General features: G+C 42.4%; 1 protein-coding gene across 2 annotated transcripts in view; it reads left to right on the top strand.

Moving 5' to 3' along the window:
• Nucleotides 1-21,135, top strand: part of LOC115103044 (catenin delta-2-like) — a 105,048-nt gene extending 83,913 nt beyond the window's left edge. For both annotated transcript variants that reach the window (XM_065005721.1, XM_065005722.1), the window contains 11 exons: nucleotides 825-1,008; nucleotides 3,546-3,663; nucleotides 6,565-6,750; nucleotides 8,064-8,252; nucleotides 8,528-8,678; nucleotides 13,669-13,900; nucleotides 14,977-15,061; nucleotides 15,662-15,788; nucleotides 17,548-17,679; nucleotides 17,849-17,925; nucleotides 18,296-21,135. In XM_065005721.1, coding sequence (XP_064861793.1) covers nucleotides 825-1,008; nucleotides 3,546-3,663; nucleotides 6,565-6,750; nucleotides 8,064-8,252; nucleotides 8,528-8,678; nucleotides 13,669-13,900; nucleotides 14,977-15,061; nucleotides 15,662-15,788; nucleotides 17,548-17,679; nucleotides 17,849-17,925; nucleotides 18,296-18,547 — 1,733 coding nt within the window. In that variant the 3' untranslated portion in view covers nucleotides 18,548-21,135. The remainder of the gene's footprint in view (nucleotides 1-824; nucleotides 1,009-3,545; nucleotides 3,664-6,564; nucleotides 6,751-8,063; nucleotides 8,253-8,527; nucleotides 8,679-13,668; nucleotides 13,901-14,976; nucleotides 15,062-15,661; nucleotides 15,789-17,547; nucleotides 17,680-17,848; nucleotides 17,926-18,295) is intronic.
• Nucleotides 21,136-22,665: the final 1,530 nt, after the last annotated feature.

Raw genomic sequence — 22,665 nt, forward strand, 5'->3', positions numbered from 1 at the left:
TATCTGTGACCAACATATGCATATCTGTGTTCCCAGTCATGTGAAATCCATAGATTAGGCCTAATGAATTTCTTTCAATTGACTGATATTCCTTATATGAACTGTAACTCCGTAACATTTTGAAATTGTTGCATGTTGCGTTTATATTTTTGTTCAGTGTATTATGAGGAATGTTATTTTGGTATCATCATACAGCTGCTGTAATTCAGGTTCAGTTGAAGTCATATGTAAACTGGGATGTGAGATACTCTCTGTGGACACGTAGTGCCTCTGTTCAGTGTTCAGCAAAGCACCCGAGATTGAGGAGGAAGACTGAAGTCATAGTCAGTGTGGTTAAAGAGGAGAGAGGAGAGCCCAGCTGCAGAGAGAGAGCTTCCTCCCTGTCTCTGTGTAGGTTACGCATACAGTCTGTGCCAAAGCCGCTGGCTTGGAATGTAATTGGTAGGTTGGCTGGTTGCACATGAAATTACAGAAAAAATTATCCAAATCTATGAAGCCCTAGGTGACCAGTTTATTGCACAATCACGACGGCCTCTCACTAAATCAAAACTAGGGGCTGCAATATGCTCTTTTGTGAACGTATGCATGACAAGTAATTAAACATTTATAGAATCTTACCGTATCTTTTCAGTGTTTCGAAAAATGTTGTCACACATTATCCTTATTTCAATTTCAGAGGAGGTATATTAAACTTTTTTTCTTCACAAAGTCTGTACGATTCAGCACAGTTTCCACTCTCATGTGCGCAATATACCTCCTGACCATTCTCCCACGTTAAATCACTGTTCGTCAACATCTTATCCTATCTGATGTTCTGTGTTCAGGTGTGCTGTGGAACCTGTCGTCGTGTGATGCCCTGAAGATGCCCATTATCCAGGATGCTCTGGCCGTGCTGACCAACGCTGTCATCATCCCCCACTCGGGCTGGGACACCTCGCCCCATCAGGAGGACCGCAAGCTGCACTTGCACTCCTCCCAGGTGCTCCGCAATGCCACTGGCTGCCTCAGGTCAGTACTCTTACTAGACCCTCGGGTCAATCAATCAATCAATCAATCAAATGTATTTGCTAGCTTTTTACATCAGCAGTTGTCACTAAAGTCCTTTACAGTTACCCATCATAGACCCCAAAGCAAAGCAGGAGCGATAGCACAGTGGCAGGGTCAGAGGTTAAAGTTCACAAGTCATGACAGCGTATGTTAACTCTTGAGTTTACATGCAATGGGTGGTAAGGTCTCTTCTGGGAACTTGAACTCTTCTTCTCTGGGTAGATTTTACTGAGAGCAGTCGGCTTCTACCAGGTCAATATCTTCCTGCTTTGTCGATCCCTGGCTTGTTCCTTTGTGTTGGTAATGCAGTATGTAACACATTGCTCTTTCACACATGAATACTTTGGAAGCTTTGTTCTCATTGTGAATATTGACTTGACAAATGAGGGTTATTGATCAAGGAAGTTTTATCACAGACAATGAATGCCACAAGTGTCAGACTGATTATGTGAACCCATGTATCATGTTTATAATTACCCACATTATGAGGGATGTTGTGTGAAAACGCCATGTCAGCTTTCTTTGAGGCTTAAAGATGCCTGCTCTGCATTAAAGCATTCTATAGTTCTGGAATATTGTCAAAGGGCTTTCTGGTTATAACGCTGGCATCGGAAGACAATTGGCTGTGTGTCAAGTGTTTCAACTCTTGATATCTGGGACCTCGTCCCCTGCATACCAGCAGGAGAAGCGTCTGTGAAGGAGAATAATGAGATCTTAGCTAATACATTGCCTGTCTGCTCATTCTGGGGTTATTCATTTTAGCTACAGTGCATTACTCTCTCTGTGCAATATGTCACCGCTTCTCTGTTGTGGTATTACCTGCTAATAGTTGATGGAAAGAAAACAAAGGCTTGGGGTCTATTTTAATATGCACACATTACCTTCTCGAAGCAGGAAGTGATTAATGAAAGGGAGGTCGGGCTTTGTGGGGACATGTTCCATTCCCATTGGCACCCAGACAGGTAGTCCTCTGCAGCACAACCAATCAGCAGTGCAGCAGCGTGAAGTGGGAGGAATTCCGCTGTAAAGTGAAATGTGCTGAGTCTTAATGTCTGCCTGTGATGAGGGATGGCTGACTTTACAGTAAATCCCTGAGCTGAGCAGACTAATTCATCTGTTCCATGGGTCGTTAAGGAACAGAACAGAACAGGGGCTTTGATTGAATGTTTAATGTGCGGGACCAAGATGCCTTGCCACCTGCCGCCGCATCACACATTTGTCCCTCATCATGTGACACTTACTCTGGCAGAACAGAATCACCATGGCTGACAGGGAGCAACGCAACACACTAGTTGACTTTCATTCTCCACAGGATGCCTCTTTGCCAGGCATCAACTGCTGTGTAATGGGAGAAAGTCTGCCAATAGGACCATGGCTCTGACTGATCAGCAAGATAACATACTCACCATCTCTATCTTTCACACCCATGCTCACGAAAGAGTCAACAAACCTATGTTCCCTTTTTTGTATAATTTCCTTTCAGATCTGGGGTCATCTGTTGCGTCTGGTCTACCCTGGGTGTGGGGCATCAGCGGACAGTGGTTGCTGTTTGTGTTGGAACGACCTGATAAAGGATCCCGTGTCCTAGACCCTGTCTCTCCCCTCTATGGTCAACTCATTGATCACTGGAAGAAAAGAAAAAAACAGAACAGAACAGATACACATAGATTAGATTGATCAATGGCCGGCTTTGTTCATCAGGCCCATTACAAAGTGCTGGAGGTGCTGACGGGGTCACAAACAGGCCATCAATAATCTCCCTGTCTTTTGGCCCCAAACTCCACCAGCAGGCACCCTTAGATAATGGCCATGGTGTCCATCTAGAGGCCTCCTATAAGACAAGGCTGTCTGCATCATTACAGACTCTTAGTGACCTGACATTTAAAGGGCAGCGGAGAGGAGCTCTTTAGGACAGAGACTGTGTCCCAAATGGCACCCTATTCCCTTGTCAAAAGCCGGACACTATATAGGTAGTATGGGCTGAAATGGGGCTGATGGGCCAGTCTTGTCATGGAGTCAAACTATACTATCGTTAACACCATTTAGCTATAGCCTACATTCATTAATTTATTCATGTTTGTGTATCCTTATTTTACCAGGTAGGTTGACTGAGAACATATTCTCTTTTACAGCAGCGACCTTGGGAAGTTACAGGGGGGAGGAGATGGGATAAATGGGCCAATTGGGAGCTGGGGATGATTAGGTGGCCATGATGGTATGAGGGGCAGATTGGGAATTTAACCAGGACACCGGAGTTAATACCTCTACTCTTCTCTCTACCTCTAATACTATACCTGCAATGGCCTCTTTAGTGACCACAGAGAGTCAGGACACCCGTTTTACTTCCAATCCGAAAGACCGATTTTGATTTTGAGCAATTATGACAACAGTAAGTAAAGATGTATAACTTTAGGCCTGGAATTAAACTGAAATACCTGTAGCTACAGTACAATATAACAGGGATACATTACTGAAGAGAAATGTGTCTGTTGTTGCAGGAATGTGAGCTCGGCGGGGGAGGAGGCTCGTAGGAGGATGAGGGAGTGCGAGGGCCTCACTGACGCTCTGCTCTACGTGATCCAGACCGCCTTGGGCAGCAGCGAGATCGATAGCAAGGTTTGACTTTGTGTTTCCTTTCATCTCCTCCCATAAAGAATACCCTTTTAACATGACGCTGAGGGAATGACAGACAGAGGCGGCCCATCAATACAAAACAGGCACACTCACTTACACACACACAACACACACACACCACAACTATCAAAAGTTTCTGAGAGATTCGGTGACACCTAGATGAAACGAAGACATAACGCCCAGCATAGACCCCAGACAGTTTGGAAGCAGACCAGAAATATAATCTATCCACACACTTGTTAGCTTCCTGGACTGTTTATAAGTGTATAAGCAATCAGACATCCTATCCACCATAACCACCCTCATCACAACTGACTTCTCCAAGGCCTTTGACAAAATCGTACACACCATCACCATTGAATGACTAATCCAACTGGGTGTCAGACCTGCCCTCACACCATAGCTCTGCAGTTTTGTGACCGGCCACAAACAACAGGTACGCTACCAAGACAGCCTCTCAGACTGGCAGGTGTTCCTCAAGGAACTCTTCTGGGCCCTCTCATCTTCCTTCTGGTCACAGACAGTGCAGCCCGTGATTTCGACAATAGGTGGAAATATGCACAGCACAGCCCCTGAACAACTTCGACACATGGGTACATGCAAGCAGAATATCACTGAACCTTGCCAAGTGCAAAATCCTATCAGTGACCTTCACAAGAAATCCACCTGTCCCATGCCCTCTCTGAAATGAGGGCCAGGATCTCAAAGTGTGTGATAGTGTGAAGACTTTAGGGTTAATGGTACAGAAGGACTTACAATGGAGCGAGCAGGTTGCTACAATGGTAACCAAGAGCAACATAATTATTTTTCTCTTTGCCGCCTTAAAAGGTTCCATGTGTTGTAGGAAGACCTGGTTAGCATTTACACCAGCTGCATACGTCCCACCCTGGAGTATGCCACTCCTGCTTGGCACAGCTCACTGACACAGGACCAGTCTGATGACCTGGAGCGTATTCAGCAGAGTGCATGCCTCACCATCCTCGGAGGATACTCCAGTTATACTGAGGCACTTCAGACCCTGTCCCTACCCCGGCTTCATGAAAGACAGACAGCTCTGACTTCACTGTCAGCCTCCTAAACTCTCATTTCAGAGACTGGCTACCCCCTGACAAAATCACAGTAACACGCAGCCTAAGCAATCTGACTATGCTAAAGTCTAGAACCGAATGGTACATGAGGTCACCAATCCCATATTTCTGCTCATTGATGAATGAGTCACTTTAAGACCACAGGACATTATTGATTTACATGTATTTTTTTTACTCGTATTGTTGTATTTTGTTTCTCTTATCGATTAATATGTTCTATGTTAATGGGGTTCAGTTTGTATTGACTGCTATAGGAGTCAAATAAAACTATAAAAACACGTTGTGCACCTGGATCGGTGTGTCTTGATGGTTGCCTCCCTGACTCTCTCCACCTCCTCATCCCCTGTAAATGACCTTCTTTACCAGGATTTAGTTGCTTAACACCTCTCCTGTCCTTGCTGGTGCACAGCGTAGAGAGATGGGGAGAATCTACTGTGCAGTCTGGCTAGCAAAGATCATCACCAGCTCTGATTAAACTGGTCATTTCCCAAAAGCCAATACCAGATGTCCAATTTCCTGCGAATGAATTCCTCAGAGTCTATGGAGTTAATGATTTGAAATGTATTATTTAGGATAATACAAACAGCGCCTGTGTATATTATGTTGAGATTATATCCTTTATACGTACTAGTCAATGTTCAACTATTGGACGGATTCAATCACAGGTCAGGCATGGAGAAATTGACACACTGTCAGATTCTGTGTGGTTCAAGGTCACCTGTTTATGGCTTGTAAAATACCTTGGGAATCTGAGAAAAAAAGGGACAGGGTACTCCATACGAACAGTACATGATAACCTCGAGCAGTGCAACGCACATACTACATTATCCTGATGTCAAGCAATAACAATGACTAACTGTTCTTCCCTAATAAAATACCTTCCATATCTGCCCTCTCTGCTACAGAGAGATACAGTAGGTTATGGTACCGTAAAACTCCTCTGATTGTACCACTACGTACACTCTCCCTATTTTGTTTGGTTTCCGAGGGCCTTTGTTACGTCTGGACTACTTTCTGCCAACCAGTTTGAAGGAGATCTGGTCAGCCCTAATCCCACTGAAAATCCTTTACAAGACCAAAGTCACCCCACTACATTATTTTCTGCCTCAATGATCACTACAATGGGATTAGCACTACTGTACTGCTCTGGCCTGGATCCAGCACAGCAATCTAACCAGTACAATGAGTTAGTCATACATTAGGAACAGATGCACTTGACTTTACTATACCAATCGCATTTGTGAATTTACAGACTGGTCAATTAATGTACCAATCGTCTTTACATACTGGTCGCCTTTAAATACTAGTTACAGAGCTATTCTTTAATTCTTGCACTGTTAATTGTATTATTGAAGGGTTGCCATCTGCTTTGTTTAGCTGTAGGCATTCTGTAAGATGTCATTAAGTAAAAGTGTCAACATACATTAAGCAATGGTGCCATGGCCTATTGCATTGCTTGTGCTGTCTATTCAAAAGCAAACCGCAACAGACAGATATTTGACTTATGCATTTGCCCCAATTTATAGCATCCTTACAGCATCCTGTCCACTTCCATTGGAGGATACTAACAGTCTTAACTGTATTTATCACTACATGGCCGACATGCATACATCTCACGGCACGCCTCAAATGAAAATACTGCTCTCATCTCTTGATCTCTCTCTCTCTCTTTCTTTCTTTCTCTCTCCCTCTCTCTCTTTTTTTTTGTCTCTCTCTCTCTCTCTTCCTCTCCCCCTCTCTCCTTCCCCCCCTCCCTCCCCCTATCTTTCGTCATCTCCCTCTTTTGTCCTTGCAGACCATTGAAAACTGTGTGTGCATTTTGAGGAACCTCTCGTATCGACTAGCGGCAGAGACATCTCAGGGACAGCAGATAGGCACAGACGAGCTTGACGGATTGCTTTGTGGCGATGCCAATGGCAAGGATGCCGAGAGCTCTGGTTGCTGGGGGAAGAAGAAAAAGAAAAAGAAGGCCCATGATCAGGTGGGTTCCTCTCCACTGCAGCTGTTAGCAATTAGCCAGCATGTTACAGCAGTGGTGCTGGAAGCCCGGCTAGGGAGGGGGGTCTACATCTCATGGATAATTACACATTTACTGGGTTTAGTTCTGAAAGAGGGTCTTTTGGTTTCTTCTGGTTTCTGCTGCCAAGGCTGGGAAAAAAACTGTCAAAGTCAAGGTTTGATTATTATCTAACTGAGTTGGATTATGCTATTCATTGGGATTGAAATGTCGGTACAAATAATCTAATCTGGCATACATTAGATGCTCATGCAGTTGGTTCGGTGTGGATGATTTAGTATGTGAGATGTGCCCCATGGATGTTATGTTGCTGGATGCTCAAGTAAATAATTCAGAAAGCAGTGCGTGACTCACTTGTCACTCAAGTCTCAACCATATTAAGTGTTTTCAATATTTTCATTGTTCTTTCATAATTAAAGACAACTGCCCCTAAAAACCAACTTCTCATTTAGAAAACAGCCTATGTGGCATCGATATGAGTCAGAAACGTTTATTCTACTGTGGAAATGACTACAAAGTGTAAATAGGATAATTTTGGTCATAAAGTCAGTCTCGTCCAAAACAGAGTTTTGTTAAACTTGTGGTCGTGACTGCATCACAACGTAAATTAAGGTTTGGTTTGTTTTAATCCTGCCCACATCCTGCCCAGCCGACAGCTGGCAGCACACAAGTGATCATACATTTTGGAGTGCAGCTACACACGACCCGATCGTAATGCCTGTGTTAAATGTGGGCTGACTTTGGTTATCCCTATGGGTCCAGTTGGGGAACATCGGTAAATTACACAAAGTACAATGACTTGAAAACCTCAAACCAAACTATAAATTGTAGAAATGAATATACAAATATTAAAAGCATTTAATGGGAACTAAAAGGTGTGCAACATGAAAATATTATCTCATTTACATTGTGTAATTTATTGACAGTCCCTAACAAACCCCGGAGAAAGGCTATCCAAAGTCAAACCAATTTTGCTGCAGTCGCACACCAGCCGGCTGAAGCTAATTGGCTAAATAATTTGGCTAACTCTTTACACCTGCGAACACACACACACGAGACACCCACATCAAACCACACCCCGAAACCATCTCACGTTTGAATTCAGGTCTTGGCCACTAGCATTTCTTAATCAACCAAATCTAAAACAAGGCCAAATCAGGTAGTGCAGTCACCTTTTAAGCAATTTTTAGTGGCACTGTAACTAAGTGGCGTTGTCAAAAAGTTTGATGTCTGTAGTATTGATAAGTAGTAATATTCCACCATTCTGTGTCACCCAGTGGGATGGTGTTGGGCCCTTCCCGGACTCAGCTGACCCTCCCAAAGGCATTCAGATGCTGTGGCACCCCACCATCGTCAAGCCCTACCTCACACTCTTGTCTGAGTGCTCCAACCCAGACACCCTGGAGGGGGCAGCCGGGGCTCTGCAGAACTTGGCTGCAGGCAGCTGGAAGGTACAGCACAGTACAGTAAGCTATGGTCTCCCTCCTCAGAGCTGCTCCAGTGGCAGCCATTTTCTAGTCACACTGTCATTGTCAAACTGTCAAAATGAACTTGCCTTAGACATTGGTTGCTCTTAGCTCACTGCAACATTAAGAAAGCATGAGCTACTACTGGAGAAATGCTATATTGGGCAGTGTTGGGGGAGTAGACTACTCCTGTTGTTGTCCCATATATAGAGCAGAATGATGTGTGTTTTATATGATGAAGTGTGACTGTCTTCTCTTTCTCCTCTCCTCTCCAGTGGTCTGTGTATATCCGTGCGGCGGTGAGGAAAGAGAAGGGTCTGCCCATCCTGGTGGAGCTCCTGAGGATCGACAACGACAGGGTGGTGTGTGCCGTGGCCACAGCTTTAAGAAACATGGCCTTAGACGTCAGAAACAAAGAACTCATCGGTAAGTGTAGTTGTCAGGGAATCAATATTGTACACTCATACATTCTACATGCATGTTTGTGTGTGTGTGCATTAGTGCGAGTATGTAAGCGTGCTCATGCATATGCGTTTATATACAGTGCATTCGGGAAATATTCAGACCCTGTGACTTTTTCCACATTTTTTTACATTACAGCCTTGTTCTAAAATGTATTAAATATATGCTTTCTTTATCAAACTACGCACAATACCCCATAATGACAAAGTGAAAACAGGTTTGTAGAAATGTTTGCAAGAACACAGTGGCCTCCATCAATCTTAAATGGAAATAGTTTGGAACCACCAAGACTCTTCCTAGAGCTGGCCGCCCGGCCAAACTGAGCAATCGGGGGTGAAGGGCCTTGATCAGGGAGGTGACCAATAACCCGATGGTCACTCTGACAGAGCTCCAGTGTTCCTCTGTGGAGATGGTTGTCCTTCTGAAAGATTCTCCCATCTCTGCAACACTCCACCAATCAGGCCTTTATGGTAGAGTGGCCTGGCGGAGGTCAATCCTCTGTAAAAAAAAAAAAAAAAAAAAAGCACATGACAGCCCGCTTGAAGTTTTCCAAAAGGCACCTAAAGGACTCTCAGGTCATGAGAAAAAGATTCTCTGGTCTGATGAAACCAAGAACTCTAGCCTAAATACCAAGCATCACGTTTGGAGGAAACTTGGCCCATCCATACGTTGAAGCATGGTGGTGACAGGGACAGGGATACTTGTCAGGATTGACGGAATGATGAACAGAGCAAAGTTCAGAGAGATCCTTGATGAAAACCTGCTCCAGAGTGCACAGGAACTCAAACTGGGGCGAAGGTTCACATTCCAGCAGGACAATGACCCTAAGCACACAGCCAAGACAACGCAGGAGTGGCTTCGGGACAGTTCTCTGAATGTCCTTGAGTGGCACAGCCAGAGCCCGGACTTGAAACCGATCGAACACCTCTGGAGAGACCTGTAAAAAGCTGTGCAGCGATGCTCCACATCCAACCTGACAGAGCTTGATAGGATCTGCAGAGAAGAATGGGATAAACTCCCCAAATACAGGTCTGCCAAGCTTGTAGCGTCAAACCCAAGAAGACTCGATGCTGTAATCGCTGCCAAAGGTGTTTCAACAAAGCACTGAGTAAAGGGTCTGAATACTTATGTAAATGTGATATTTTAATGTTTTTATTTATTATAAATTTGCAAACATTTCTAAAAACCTGTTTTGCTTTGCCATTATGGGGTATTGTGTTTAGATTGATGAGGGAAAAAAAGATTTACTCCATTTCAGAAGTGGGCCGTAACTTAAAAAATGTGGAAAAAGTCAAGGGGTCTGAATACTTTCCGAATGCACTGTATGTGTGCCCCCATAGACAATGTGTGCACTTCTCTGCAGCAAACTATACCAGCCTATTTATCTACTAAGATGGGTGTGCACTGCAGAGCTCTCTTTGTGGACTGTGTTCACATGGTTGAAATTCTCCTCATGACAGCACTAAAAGACTATTGATCTCTCTAATAAACGAGATGTTCTGTTGGACCTCGGCATCTCCATAGCAACTGCTCTTGCCGTTTCAGGCTGGTGCTCTGTGCTAAGTAGATGTGTGTATCATGTCATAGAGCCCGCAGGTCTTCGGACTCCCAACTCTTTGTTGGTAGAATAAAGGGTAGTAACCCACAATTATCTGTTTACATGCTTAAGTCATGTTAAGACAATGTTATGTCTGGCTAAATCTGACGCTACTGATAGCCATGCAAAGGGGGATTTCGTTATTGGCATTTCATTGACATTATAGCCACTATTACACACAGCATATATAAAGTGTGTATTACGTGTAACTTGGAAAATGACCTTTGGGATAATGATCAGCTCAAATTATCTTCACCCTCTTTGTTTATCTACATTACAAACAGTGATGTAGTTGTCAAAAAATAGGTAGGTAAACTCACTGTTTGCAGTGAATAAAGTAACACACTATATACTTTCAACCGTCACGCAAAATCCAGAAGGGCTCCCGAGTGGCGCAGTGGTCTAAGGCACTCCATCTCAGTGCAAGAGGCGTCACTACAGTCCCTGGTTCGAATCCAGGCTGTATCACATCCGGCCATGATTGGGAGTCCCATAAGGCGGCGCACAATCGTCCCAGCGTCGTCTGGGTTTGGCAAGGGGTAGGCCGTCATTGTAAATAAGAGTTTGTTCTTAACTGACTTGCCTAGTTAAATAAAGGTAAAATATAAAAAAGGTGCATAAACTGCGTTTACTTGCGTTTATCCTCCACTACACCACTGATTACAAACACGTGTTGTGTTGTTTCTAATGCTTTGAAGACTATACTATGAATCACACAAAGCGATTGTGCATTGGCAAGACATTCTCAGTCGTTCTCATTCCCAGGCCTCCCTTTAAAACGTAAGTGTTTTCTATGAAAATGCCATTACCTGGGAGGTGTCAAGGGGTTTGGTATTTCCATCCCAGCTACGAATGTTGTGTCCTCAGGCCTACAGTAGAGTATGAGTGTTTAGCGGGGTATTAAAAAGCCCCATTGAGCAGAAGATGGATGTATTAAGCCCTCGTCACATAGCTGTAAATGTCAGGCTGGGAGTTTGAGGCTGTATTGTGAATTATTAAAAGCACTGCTCCATGAATTTCTCTCTCTATTTATCTCTCAATTTCTCTCTCTCTCTCTCTCTCTCTCTCTCTCTCTCTATTATTCTCTCTATCCTTTTCTTATGCCCTAGTTTTTTTATTTTTGACTAAAATCCATAAGGATTGTATTATATATCCTTAAGCATCATTCCCATACGTATATCCTTTGTCTTCTTTATTCTTCTTCAAGTGGGTGCCTCAGTGTGAAGTGCCGTATTTATTGTTCTCCTGTCAAGTCAAGAAATCCTCTTTAGCTCACTGCTCATGGGGGACATAGCCTTTATAGGACAAGGGGTTTGTACACGTCTCTGACCTTGAAGGCTCTCCTGCTGTCCACTGAGTAGTGACGAGGTTAGATCATGTGAAGTATAGTAAATACTGCTTGTCTTTATCAGTTTCTGTTATATTGGCCATTTGCTACCATTTCCCCTCTCTTGCTGTTGTGAATATGAAGGTATACAAACGGAACACTGTGTCGTGGAGAACATGCGTATGTATTTATAGAAGAATGTTGTTTTTCTGCATCCATGGCTTTCTAATCTGTTCCCTAATAGCACATACAGTACCAGTCAAACGTTTGGACGCACCTACTTATTCAAGGGTTTTTCTTTATTTTTACTGTTTTCATCAAAACTCTGAAATAACACATATGGAATCATGTAGTAACCAAAAAAGTGTTAAACAAATCGAAATATATTTTAGATTCTTCAAAATTCAAAAGGCACTCGCACATCTGAGCAATCTTTTTTGCAGGTGCATGGTAACAGTTGAACAAGATGAAGGAAAAAGGAAACCGTACACTCCTCTTGATAGTATCACTGATCTTTAATAAGCTTACGTATCGGACTCACGGCCTTCGTCAGAGCTTTTGTGAGTTAAAACATTTTTTGATTCTTCAAAATAACCACCCTTTGTCTTGATGACAGCTTTGCACACTCTTGGCATTCTCTCAACCAGCTTTATGAGGAATGCTTTTTCAACAGTCTTGAAGGAGTTCCCACTTAATGCTGAGCACTAGTTGGCTGCTTTTCATTCGCTCTGCGGTCTAACTCATCCCAAACCATCTCAATTGGGTTGAGGTCGGGTGATTATGGAGGCCAGGTCATCTGATGCAGCACTCTATCACTCTCCTTCTTGGTAAAATAGCTCTTACACAGCCTAGACATGTGTTTTGGGTCATTGTCCTGTTGAAAAACAAATGACAGTCCCACTAAGAGCAAACCAGATGGGATGTCGTATTGCTGCAGAATGCTGTGGTAGCCATGCTGGTTTAACTGTGCCTTGAATTCTAAATAAATCACTGACAGTGTCACCAGCAAAGCACCCACACACCATCACACCTCTTCCATGCTTCACGGTGGGCACCACACATGCAAATATCATCCGTTCACCTACACTGCGTCTCACAAAGACACAGTGGTTGGAACCAAAAATCTAAAATTTGGACTCATTAGGCCAAAGAACAAATTTCCACCGGTCTAATGTCCATTTCTTGGCCCAAGCAAGTCTCTTCTTCTTATTGGTGTCCTTTAGTAGTGGTTTCTTTGCAGCAATTCGATCATGAAGGCCTGATTCACGCAGTCTCCTCTGAACAGTTGATGTTGAGATGTGTCTGTTACTTGAACTCTGTGAGGTGCAATTTGAGGTGCAGTTAAATGCCGATTTTTGAGGCTGGTAACGTTAATGAACTTATCCTCTGCAGCAAGAGGTAACTTTGGGTCTTCCTTTCCTGTGGTGGTCCTCATGAGAGCCAGTTTCATCATAGCGCTTGATGTTTGTTTGCGACTGCACTTGAAGAAACTTTCAAAGTTCTTGACATTTTCCAGATTGACTGACCTTCATGTCTTAAAGTAGTGATAGACTGTCGTTTCCCTTTGCTTATTTGAGCTGTACTTGCCATAATATGGACTTAGTCTTTTACCAAATAGGGCTATCATCTGTATATTACCACTACCTTGTCACAACACAACTGATTGGGTCAAATGCATTAAGAAGGAAAGAAATTCTACAAATGAACTTTTAACAAGGCACACCTGTTAATTGAAATGCATTCCAGGTGACTTCCTCATGAAGCTGGTTGAGAGAATGCCAAGAGTGTGCAAAGCGATCATCAAGGCAAAAATCTCAAATATAAAATGTATTTTGATTTGTTTAACACTTTTTTGCATACCACATGATTCCATATGTGTTATTTCATAGTTTCGATGTCTTCACTATTATTCTACAATGTAAGAAAATAGTCAATATATAGAAAAGTAGGTGTGTCCAAACTTTTAAAAGGTTATTAAAAGGTTCATATACAGTATAACTAACCATGAGGTTTTTTTCTTTCCACAACAGGCAAGTACGCAATGAGAGACTTGGTCCACCGATTGCCCGGTGGGAACAACAACAACAGCAGTGGTGGGACTGCTGCCAGTGCTATTGGGAAGACCATGTCGGACGACACTATCACAGCTATCTGCTGTGCCCTGCACGAGGTCATCACTAAGAACATGGAGAACACCAAGGCTCTGCGTGACGCTGGAGGCATCGAGAAACTCATCGGCATCGCCAGGAGCAAAGGAGACAAGTAGGTGTCCAGAAGTCATGCTGTGCTCACCCTAATTTGGGAAGCCAGAGGAAAAGCTTGCTTGCATGCCTGCTGTCCAGCTATTCTACTGTATATAACATTTTAACACACTGTCACAAAAGACTATGTTCACTGACTCTAACCTTCAACCCTAACGCCAACACACAGCCCTCTATCCTCAGCTAGTAATTGTATATGGATTGTAGCATTAATGTAACTGCTGATCGGGACATGGGAGCTGTAAGTACGTACTAAGGTTCTGATCATTTCCCTATTAATTCCCTTAAGTAGATTTTTTTTAAATTATGTTTTCTCTACAACTCACCACTGTAGAGAAATGCCTTTTAAAGGTAGCTAATTGTGGTTTTTATGTTTTCTCGTTTGTGATTTTATGAGCCCAAATATCCCTTATAAGCTTTTAGTTTGCAATTAGCAAGGTAACTTAATTGAGTGGTGTGCTTTGGCTTCCTCTCCAGTTAGTCCGGTGATGCACTTGCCTAATGTTGCCAAGGACAACAGACTCTCTACAACTGTAAAAATATGTTGCCTCATAGAGTAGAAATGTGTTATCTGGGATAAAGAGAAGAATCATCTTTAAGAGTCTTGACAGAAGAGAAGTGTTGCTATATCTGCAGTGCTATGATGTAATAACTTTTGATTATTCCATATCTCTGGTGTGAATCAGAATGAAGGATGCGTGGTTAATTGAAACACCTCTGGCGCTGACAGTTGTGGCTCGTGGCGTTTCTGTGCAGAGATAGAGGATAGGTGCTGTGTGAGAGAGAGGGCCTCTGATGCTAAACTGATTGGATTTATCTCTGCTAATTGCTTTTTCCATTTGAGATATGTCTTGTTTTTGTGCAAAAATGACAATGGTGCTAAAGTACAGAGTTAGCTTGTTTCCATTTTATGTTCGCTTTGAATGTTTATGTCTGAAAAATGATCGATTGAATTTGTTTCTAAATGTTTTTGTACTGGTGATCTTTCATCTAGCAGCGGGCATACCAAACCTTTTGTTTAGAACATGTGGTTCTAGTCATCTGAGTAAAATGAAGTCTTGTGTTTCTCTTCCCCAGACACACACCCAAAGTGGTAAAAGCAGCCTCTCAAGTCCTCAACAGTATGTGGCAGTACAGAGACCTTCGCAGCCTCTACAAAAAGGTGTGTAATACAAAGAACTTGCTGCCAACACAAGACATCTGCTGAAGGAGCTCTTGAAAGTTTAACACCTTAGTCTCTTGAGTTGGTTTTTATGCTCTTATTAAAATGAGAGAGAGAGAGAGAGAGAGAGAGAGAGAGAGTAAATGGCAAAACCTGTGCAGCAGTGCGTGCGTGACAGTTCAGTAAAGCTCACGAAGCAACACAAGTGCAAGAATGTATAGTGAGAGTAAAGCTGGAATCCCTCTGGGCTGCAGTTTAATGAACTAAAGAATCTGTCAATGTTGACCTGAGGAGAGGAGACAAACACGCTTTAATGAAACAAGACGGATTAAGAATTAGAGGGTTTAAAGGCTTTGAGAGGGGGAGAAAAACCAAGCTCTGCAAGACTGGTGTTGCATGCTTTACTAAAATGGATAGAGAGTCATTCTCGTAACATCCCCCTGTTCTATTTTTCCTCATTTTAATGTGAGGATAGTTTCTAACCCATTTGCTATTTGACCAGATTATCTTAGATCATTGAGTATGATCATTCAGTACAATAATACAGAATGTTGCAGTTCATTATAGCTAAGTTCCCTAATGCATCTCTTTTTCCCCCAGGATGGATATTCTCAGTATCATTTTGTTGGCTCATCCTCTACAATAGAAAGAGATAGACAAAGACCATATTCTTCCTCCCGCACCCCATCCATCTCGCCCGTACGGACATCTCCAAATAATCGATCAGGTGAGTCCACTGTTGTCTCTCCTTCTGCCCTCCCACTCCATCAAGCCACTACTGACAGACACCCAGGATCAGGACCAGTTGGTGGACAAGTGGTTTGCATGTCAGTGTGTAGGTGTATTCTCTCTTTACCCCATTAAAATACTGGAGATCTTTTGCAAACTCACGAGGCTGATCATCCTTTAGAGCATGTGTCAAATGGTGGGCCAAGTGTCTGCGGGTTTCTGCTCCACCCTTGGACTTGATTGATGAATTAAGGTCACTAATTAGTAAGGGGCTCCCCTCACCTGGTTGTCTAGGGCTTAATTGAAAGGAAAAACCAAAAACCTGCAGACACTCGGCCCTCCGTGGAATGAGTTTTACACCCCTTCTTTAGAGCTTTAATTGCCAGACATTGCAGAAAAATTTGACCATGCATTTCAGACATAGATTCTGAAAACGTAGTAATGTTTTGGATTAAAGATAGGATGAACGAAGGATAAGGTGGTGTCTGCCCAGACACAGCGGTGCACAGACACTAATAAGCAACTGGCAGTTACTCACTTACCCTTTGAGATGAAAAGAGAGAAGAGAGGAAAGCAGGAGGAGGATGGAGGGATGACTCAGGTGACACAGCTGATTTTTTTTTGGGGGGGGGAGGGTTGAATACCACAGCTCAGGCTCTGTTCACCTCAACAGCAGCCTCATAGGATAACCCTTGGGAGTTAGGGCCCGAAGCAGAATAAATAGTTGTCAAAATACACTGACTAGAAGTCGCTCTGGGGAAGAGCATCTGCAAAGTTACTAAAAATGTAAATGTACCAGGTATTGGTACTACTGTTGTTGAAACCTATAACTTGGTACTGTAGCCGTTGGCTGTGTTTAATGGTGATTATAAGAGGATGTTCTTGTTACAGGGTGTTCTAATTGGAGTTGAATGAAATTCAACGTGGAAACACTGACCTTAATGTATCCTATTAGAAAGCAATAAACTCTCTGAGTAAAGATTTCATAGAAGAGCCATTTGTGGATGTTAGATCTGTTTAGCCTACAGTATATAGTTAGGCCTATGTGTTTGTTTTCATTACATGCTTGTTTTCTCTGATGTCATCAGCCGCTTCACTGTCAGCTTTCCTTGACCTGTTTCAACAGAATATGTTACTGTACAAGAGCGGGAGGATTATATGCTGAACAAAAATATAAACACAACATGTAAAGTGTTGGTCCCATGTTTCATGAGCTGAAATAAAAGATCCCAGAAATGTTCCATACTCACAAAAAGCTTATTTCTCTCAAATGTTTACATTCTTTGCCAAGAATCTGATTAAACAGCATGATTATTACACATGTGCACCTTGTGCTAGGGACAATAAAGGATCTGGATACAACTCCTGGAAGCTGAAAATGTTCCAGTTCTTCCATGGCCTGCATACTCACCAGACATGTCACCCATTGAGCGTGTTTGCGATGATTTGGATCGACGTGTACTACAGCGTAATGGTGGTCACACCAGATACTGACTGGTTTTAATGATCCACCCCCCTGCCTTTTTTTAAGGCATCTGTGACCAACAGATGCATATCTGTTGTCCCAGTCATGTGAAATCCATAGATTAGGGCCTAATGAATCTATTTCAATTGACTTATTTCCTTATATGAACTGTAACTCAGTAAAATGTTGCGTTTATATTTTTGTTTAGTGTACATGACAAAGGGGCTCAAGTGAATGCCAAACGTCTTTTACAGCTAATCATATACTTGATGTGTAATCTGTGTGTTTGCAGCAAGTGCCCCTGCCTCTCCCCGAGAGATGATCAGCATTAAGGAGAGGAAGACAGACTACGAATCAACGGGCACCAATGCCAGTTACCATGGCAACAAGGGTGAGCACACTTCGAGGAAAGATGCCATGGCAGGTAGGAAGGAATTTCAGGGCCTCCATCAGCTTCCTTCTCGTTTCTGGAGTCAGTGTGTTTTCATCAGATGATGTGTACTCTAAAACCAGTGTGAAGGCTTTTTGTCATTTCATAATAATCAACTTGGCAACAATAACCACATACCTCTCTGTTTCTCTCCCACCGGTAGTTCAAATTTCAAGTGGAACCTCAACATTGTTCCGAGGTGCCTATGTCTCTCCAAGTGATGACATCAAACACAACCAGGTAAGGTTTGAAGAAATGACTTGATATCATTGCAAGAGCAACGTTCACTGCTAGGTACTCTTATAAAACTCTTATAAAAAAGGGGAGCAAAAGGGTTCTTCGGCTGTTCCCATAGGAGAACCCTTTTTGGTTCCAGGTAGAACCCTTTTTGGTTCCAGGTATAACTCCTTTGGGTTCCATGTAGAACCCTCTGGATTCTACCTGGAACTCAAAAGGGTTCTACCTGGAACCAAAAAGGGTTCTTCAAATGGTTCTCCAATGGGGACAGCCGAAGAACCCATTTTAGGTTCTACATAGCACCTTTTTTTCGAAGAGTCTACTGTCTTACCAGTAGCAGAGTAGTGCTCTAACCTCTGTGTGTGTTCTCTAGGTCCCTTCCCAGGGCCCCAACCCAGGCCAGGAGCCCTACCCTCCGTTCCAGAACCCTCCTGGAGTACAGTTTGAGGAGGCATTCTATGAGGACCAAGTGCACCAACGCCCTCCTCAGGCCACAGACTTGAACATGCACCTGGGCCTCAAGTCCACCGGCAACTACGTGGACTTCTACTCAGCATCCCGCCCATATAGTGAACTCAACTATGAGACCAGTCACTACCCGGCCTCCCCGGACTCCTGGGTCTAGTGGACTATAGAGGAAGGACTCGTCGTCAGCAGTGTGCTGGGATAGGGGGAGAGGAGCCGAAAGAGAGAGTAAGACAAAAAGGCCACGCATGCTTGCATGCACAACACAAGACATTTCTTCAGCGAGTTTAGTTTGTCCTAGAGAGCGATGTCCCACGCCCATGTGTCTTTGAAGAAAGAAGGAGAGAGAGAGACCGTCACAGAGCAGAAGGGATAGAAAGAGAGTCAGAAAGATAGGAGGAGGGAGGGAAAGAGAGAGAGGAAGAAATAAAGAGTATGATCTTGTAAGGAAACGACTCACAAAAGGCAAAAGGAAGGTGTTAAATGATGGGGTCACCACCAGAAGCTTGGCGCGTTGAAGTGTGAGGAGCAGGAGTATTCTAGACAGAAGACAACTGTAAATATGTGGTATAGTAAAGAGATTAGTGTGTGAAGCACAAGAAAATGAAGAGTCATACACAAGCTAGAGAATAGTTGTCAGTCACAAACTCTTATTAGGATTAATTTACGGCTTCAACCTGTGTTGTATGTAAGGAGTGTCCTCTCACGGGCAAAGGAATTGCTTCTAGACTTTGTATCTTTTGATTTGTTACGATTCTTTTTTTATTTGTACTTTTTTAATTCCGAATTCTGGTGTTAAGTATTTGATGTACATTACAGAGATACAAGTGCATTGTGTATATTACACAAAGACCTGTGTCCCTTCCCTCAGTGTCTCAACAGAACGTCAACCTGTCTGTTACATTCTGGGGGGAGAATGGAGTGGTACAATGTCTGCGCACAAACAAACAAATACGAGCAAATGTGTTTTAGCAGCAAAATTAGGAAATAATGTTAGTTCTGGCTAATCTGATGTGAATTGGTGGAACTAAGCATCTCAATAGCATCATTCTACTCCCTTGGTGCTCTTCCACTGCCTAAAACAGTTTACGGAGGGACTGTAGATATACTCAAAATACTTTTTATTTCCTACACGCCATGTCATTTTGTTTGTCCAACCATATCTCCATGAAAACAAGTTTGTTCCTCCACACGCCTCCAAGTGAACTGTGCTCATGGTCTGTTTTTAAATGTGCCAAACATGTTTATCTCCAAGCCGAGGGGTAAAACGCTGAACTTCTGTTGAAGTTTACATTCAACAGCAAGTCGTTGGTTCTAACAATCCCAGTTTGTAAATGCTTTTTTTTAACGTGTTTTAATGGAATAAAGCTATATATACACTGTAACAAGACTGGAACATTACCAGGAGACGAAAATTAGATCTTTGAGAGCTTAATTCCCTCCAAAGATGTACAAATTAGTTGGGTCTGTGTTGTAAAATAATCCATGTTTGAGAAAAATGTGTTTTTTTTTCCAGAGAGGGTTGGCAATCATGTTCATGGTAGACTGTTAATAGAGTATGAATATATATTATATAAATATAAATATATACTTTTTATGTGCAGATGTGGATGTCACTTAAAGCAGCAACATTATGGAAGAGACTTGTAAAAAAAAATATTTGTTCACCTTCATTTTCTGGTCTACACACTAAAATGTTGACTTTGTGTAGTCATGTTGTTGCTATGTGAAATAGGGGAGACCAGGAGCGGAATATCCACAGAGATACAGAAGTTGTCACAGACCTCGTTTCGACAAGAAAAGGTACTAAAAGTTACAGCTACAGATTTTTGGTATTTTGGTGTTTACAGAATGTATTTAGCTACTTCAAATCCCTAGTTTTGAATATTGAAATTGTCACAGGTGTTATGTCTTTCACCACCTTCTAAGAAAATGATCCGCTTGATCCTTATTGGATTCCCTCAAACTTCTCAATATCAGTGGGGTGTACAGTTATCAACAATAGAGCTTGATGATCCAGTGTGTGTGTTTCTGTCAAAGAGATGGAAACGGAATGAAAGTGGCTTTCCCCAGTAGGACAAACGGTTCCATAGCGAGCCCTCCTTTGAGGAAATGTTTCAATAACATTATGTGGCAACCTAGATAAACAAATATTTAATTGCCCAGTAATGCATGAATAGCTCTTCTTTCAGTCAATGTTAAACAAAATGGTGGTAGGCTACACACTAAAGCTGAATTGAGGAGAAAACGGTCACACTTTATTTAGATAGCAAGCAGTTGTTTATCAACAGATAGACTTAAGGTTAGGGTAAGGGTTAAGTTTAGGGTTAGGATAAGGGTTGAGATTAAAGCTAGGGTTAGTAGGTAGTCTGTAGAGCATCTACAGATGGACTATCCAAATAAAGTGTTACCAAAAAAATAAAATCTTTAAAAGATGTGACAACAAGCCCTGGTCTCCCCTACATATCATTTATAAATCTCTCGGTCATCTTCAGATGCTTGAACAATGAATAAATGATGCAAAACCAAAATTGTTCAACATATCCTACAATGATCCCCCTTCTCATTAGTTAGCATCTGAAAACAGACACAGTCCTTGTGAAAAGTAGACATACCTGACAAAACTGTATTGAACTATGTCAGTAAACCTTTTTGTTGCTAGACAACGTGTTTTAAAGACTTGTGAAACTTTTTATTGTCTCAACAGATTGCAACTGCTACAAAAATATAAACTGACCATCTAAGATTGACTGTTTTGAGGGTTGTTTGTTCGTTACCAATATCTATTTGTGTGTGGTCTGCCTGTGCTCTCTGTGTTCTAAAACCTTTGGTTCAGCCAGAAGAATGATGTTTACTCCTCTACATGAATATGCTCATTCAGTTTAGTAAAATATTTCTTAAATGTTTCTTTTGAAGTAATTGATTTCAGCTCAAATACAAAGAAGTTTGATCTGCAATGAGAGCCCATTCTCATCTCGTTGTGGATGAGACAATGCCTTTTGTGTCTTCAGTGTTGATTTGACAAATTGATATTCCAGATTCAGAACATAGTGTTTCCTTAACTTTCCCTGTAACCAAGGGAAACAGCCCACTAGGCAAAAACTGGTTGAATCAACGTGGTTTCCACGTCATTGCAATAAAATAAATGTAATGTGATGACATTGAATCAATGTGGAAAACTGACTGGATTTGCAAAAAGTAATCAACGTTTGGGAATTTGTTTTTTTTTCCCCACCCAACTTTTATCCTAAATCCAATTACATGGTGACATGTTTTGTTGATTTCACATTGAATTCACGTTAGTTGACAAATCAACCAAAATGATATCAAAACTAGACGTTGAAATGACATTTGTACCAGGTATGAAACAGGTGTAAATGTCTGGAATAAAAAGTTTTCATTAACATTCCAATCAGACACCATATTCGTTCAGTGCAGTGAACTCTTTCCTTTGTAGCTTGGAATCTGTTAATTCAAAATGAATTCATTTTTATTAGACGTGCTGAAGGTTACAATAGCATGGTGCAGTTACTTTGAGGGGGGGGGGGGGGGGGGGGGGGGGTGTATAAAGAATTAGTTTTTCGTATTCCAATCTACAATGCTTATTTATTTCCTATTCCAAAGGCCTACTGAAGAGTTTCACACCAATTAGTGACTGATAGAAATCCTCCACAGCCAACCCAGGCAGGGGACTGAGGGCGGCAGACTGAGTGAGGGGTGCCCTTACAGTTACTCTCTAATTGTTTTCTCTGTGACATTGAGTTGAGGTAATGCTGACAGGTCTGTGTGAGATTACCACTGTGATAGGTGTTAATTACCAGGCTGCAGGCCTAGTTGGGTAATGTTAAGCCTGAGGTTACCGTCCATGCCCATCGTCATGCCACCGGGTTGACCATCAGAAATATGCTGTATACACTGCCTGTATACACTGCCTGGCCTATATCTATACATCTCCACGAGAAATGCTCCCAAAACTTCTCTCTAAAAGCTAAGAATATAGATTATGAATGGATGAAGGGAAGCACAAGTAGGCCTAGTGCTGCTTCTGTGAAAATGCTCAAATTTCTCACCAGTGTGCCAGATACAGACAGCATTTTGTATAGCTGAAAAGAAGCGATCTAAGCTTCTAAAAAGTAAGAGATGGAATATTCCATCGTCGCATTACATTTTAATTGCTTTGCTAATCCTGGGAGAATCCATCACTATGAGGACAGTCTACTGGGAAGGAGCATGCAGTGTGTAGCCTATGTCAACCTCAAAAGCTTGGAAGAGTCTGCA

Source organism: Oncorhynchus nerka, linkage group LG20, assembly GCF_034236695.1.
Source record: "Oncorhynchus nerka isolate Pitt River linkage group LG20, Oner_Uvic_2.0, whole genome shotgun sequence".
NCBI classification, from domain to species: Eukaryota; Metazoa; Chordata; class Actinopteri; order Salmoniformes; family Salmonidae; genus Oncorhynchus; species Oncorhynchus nerka.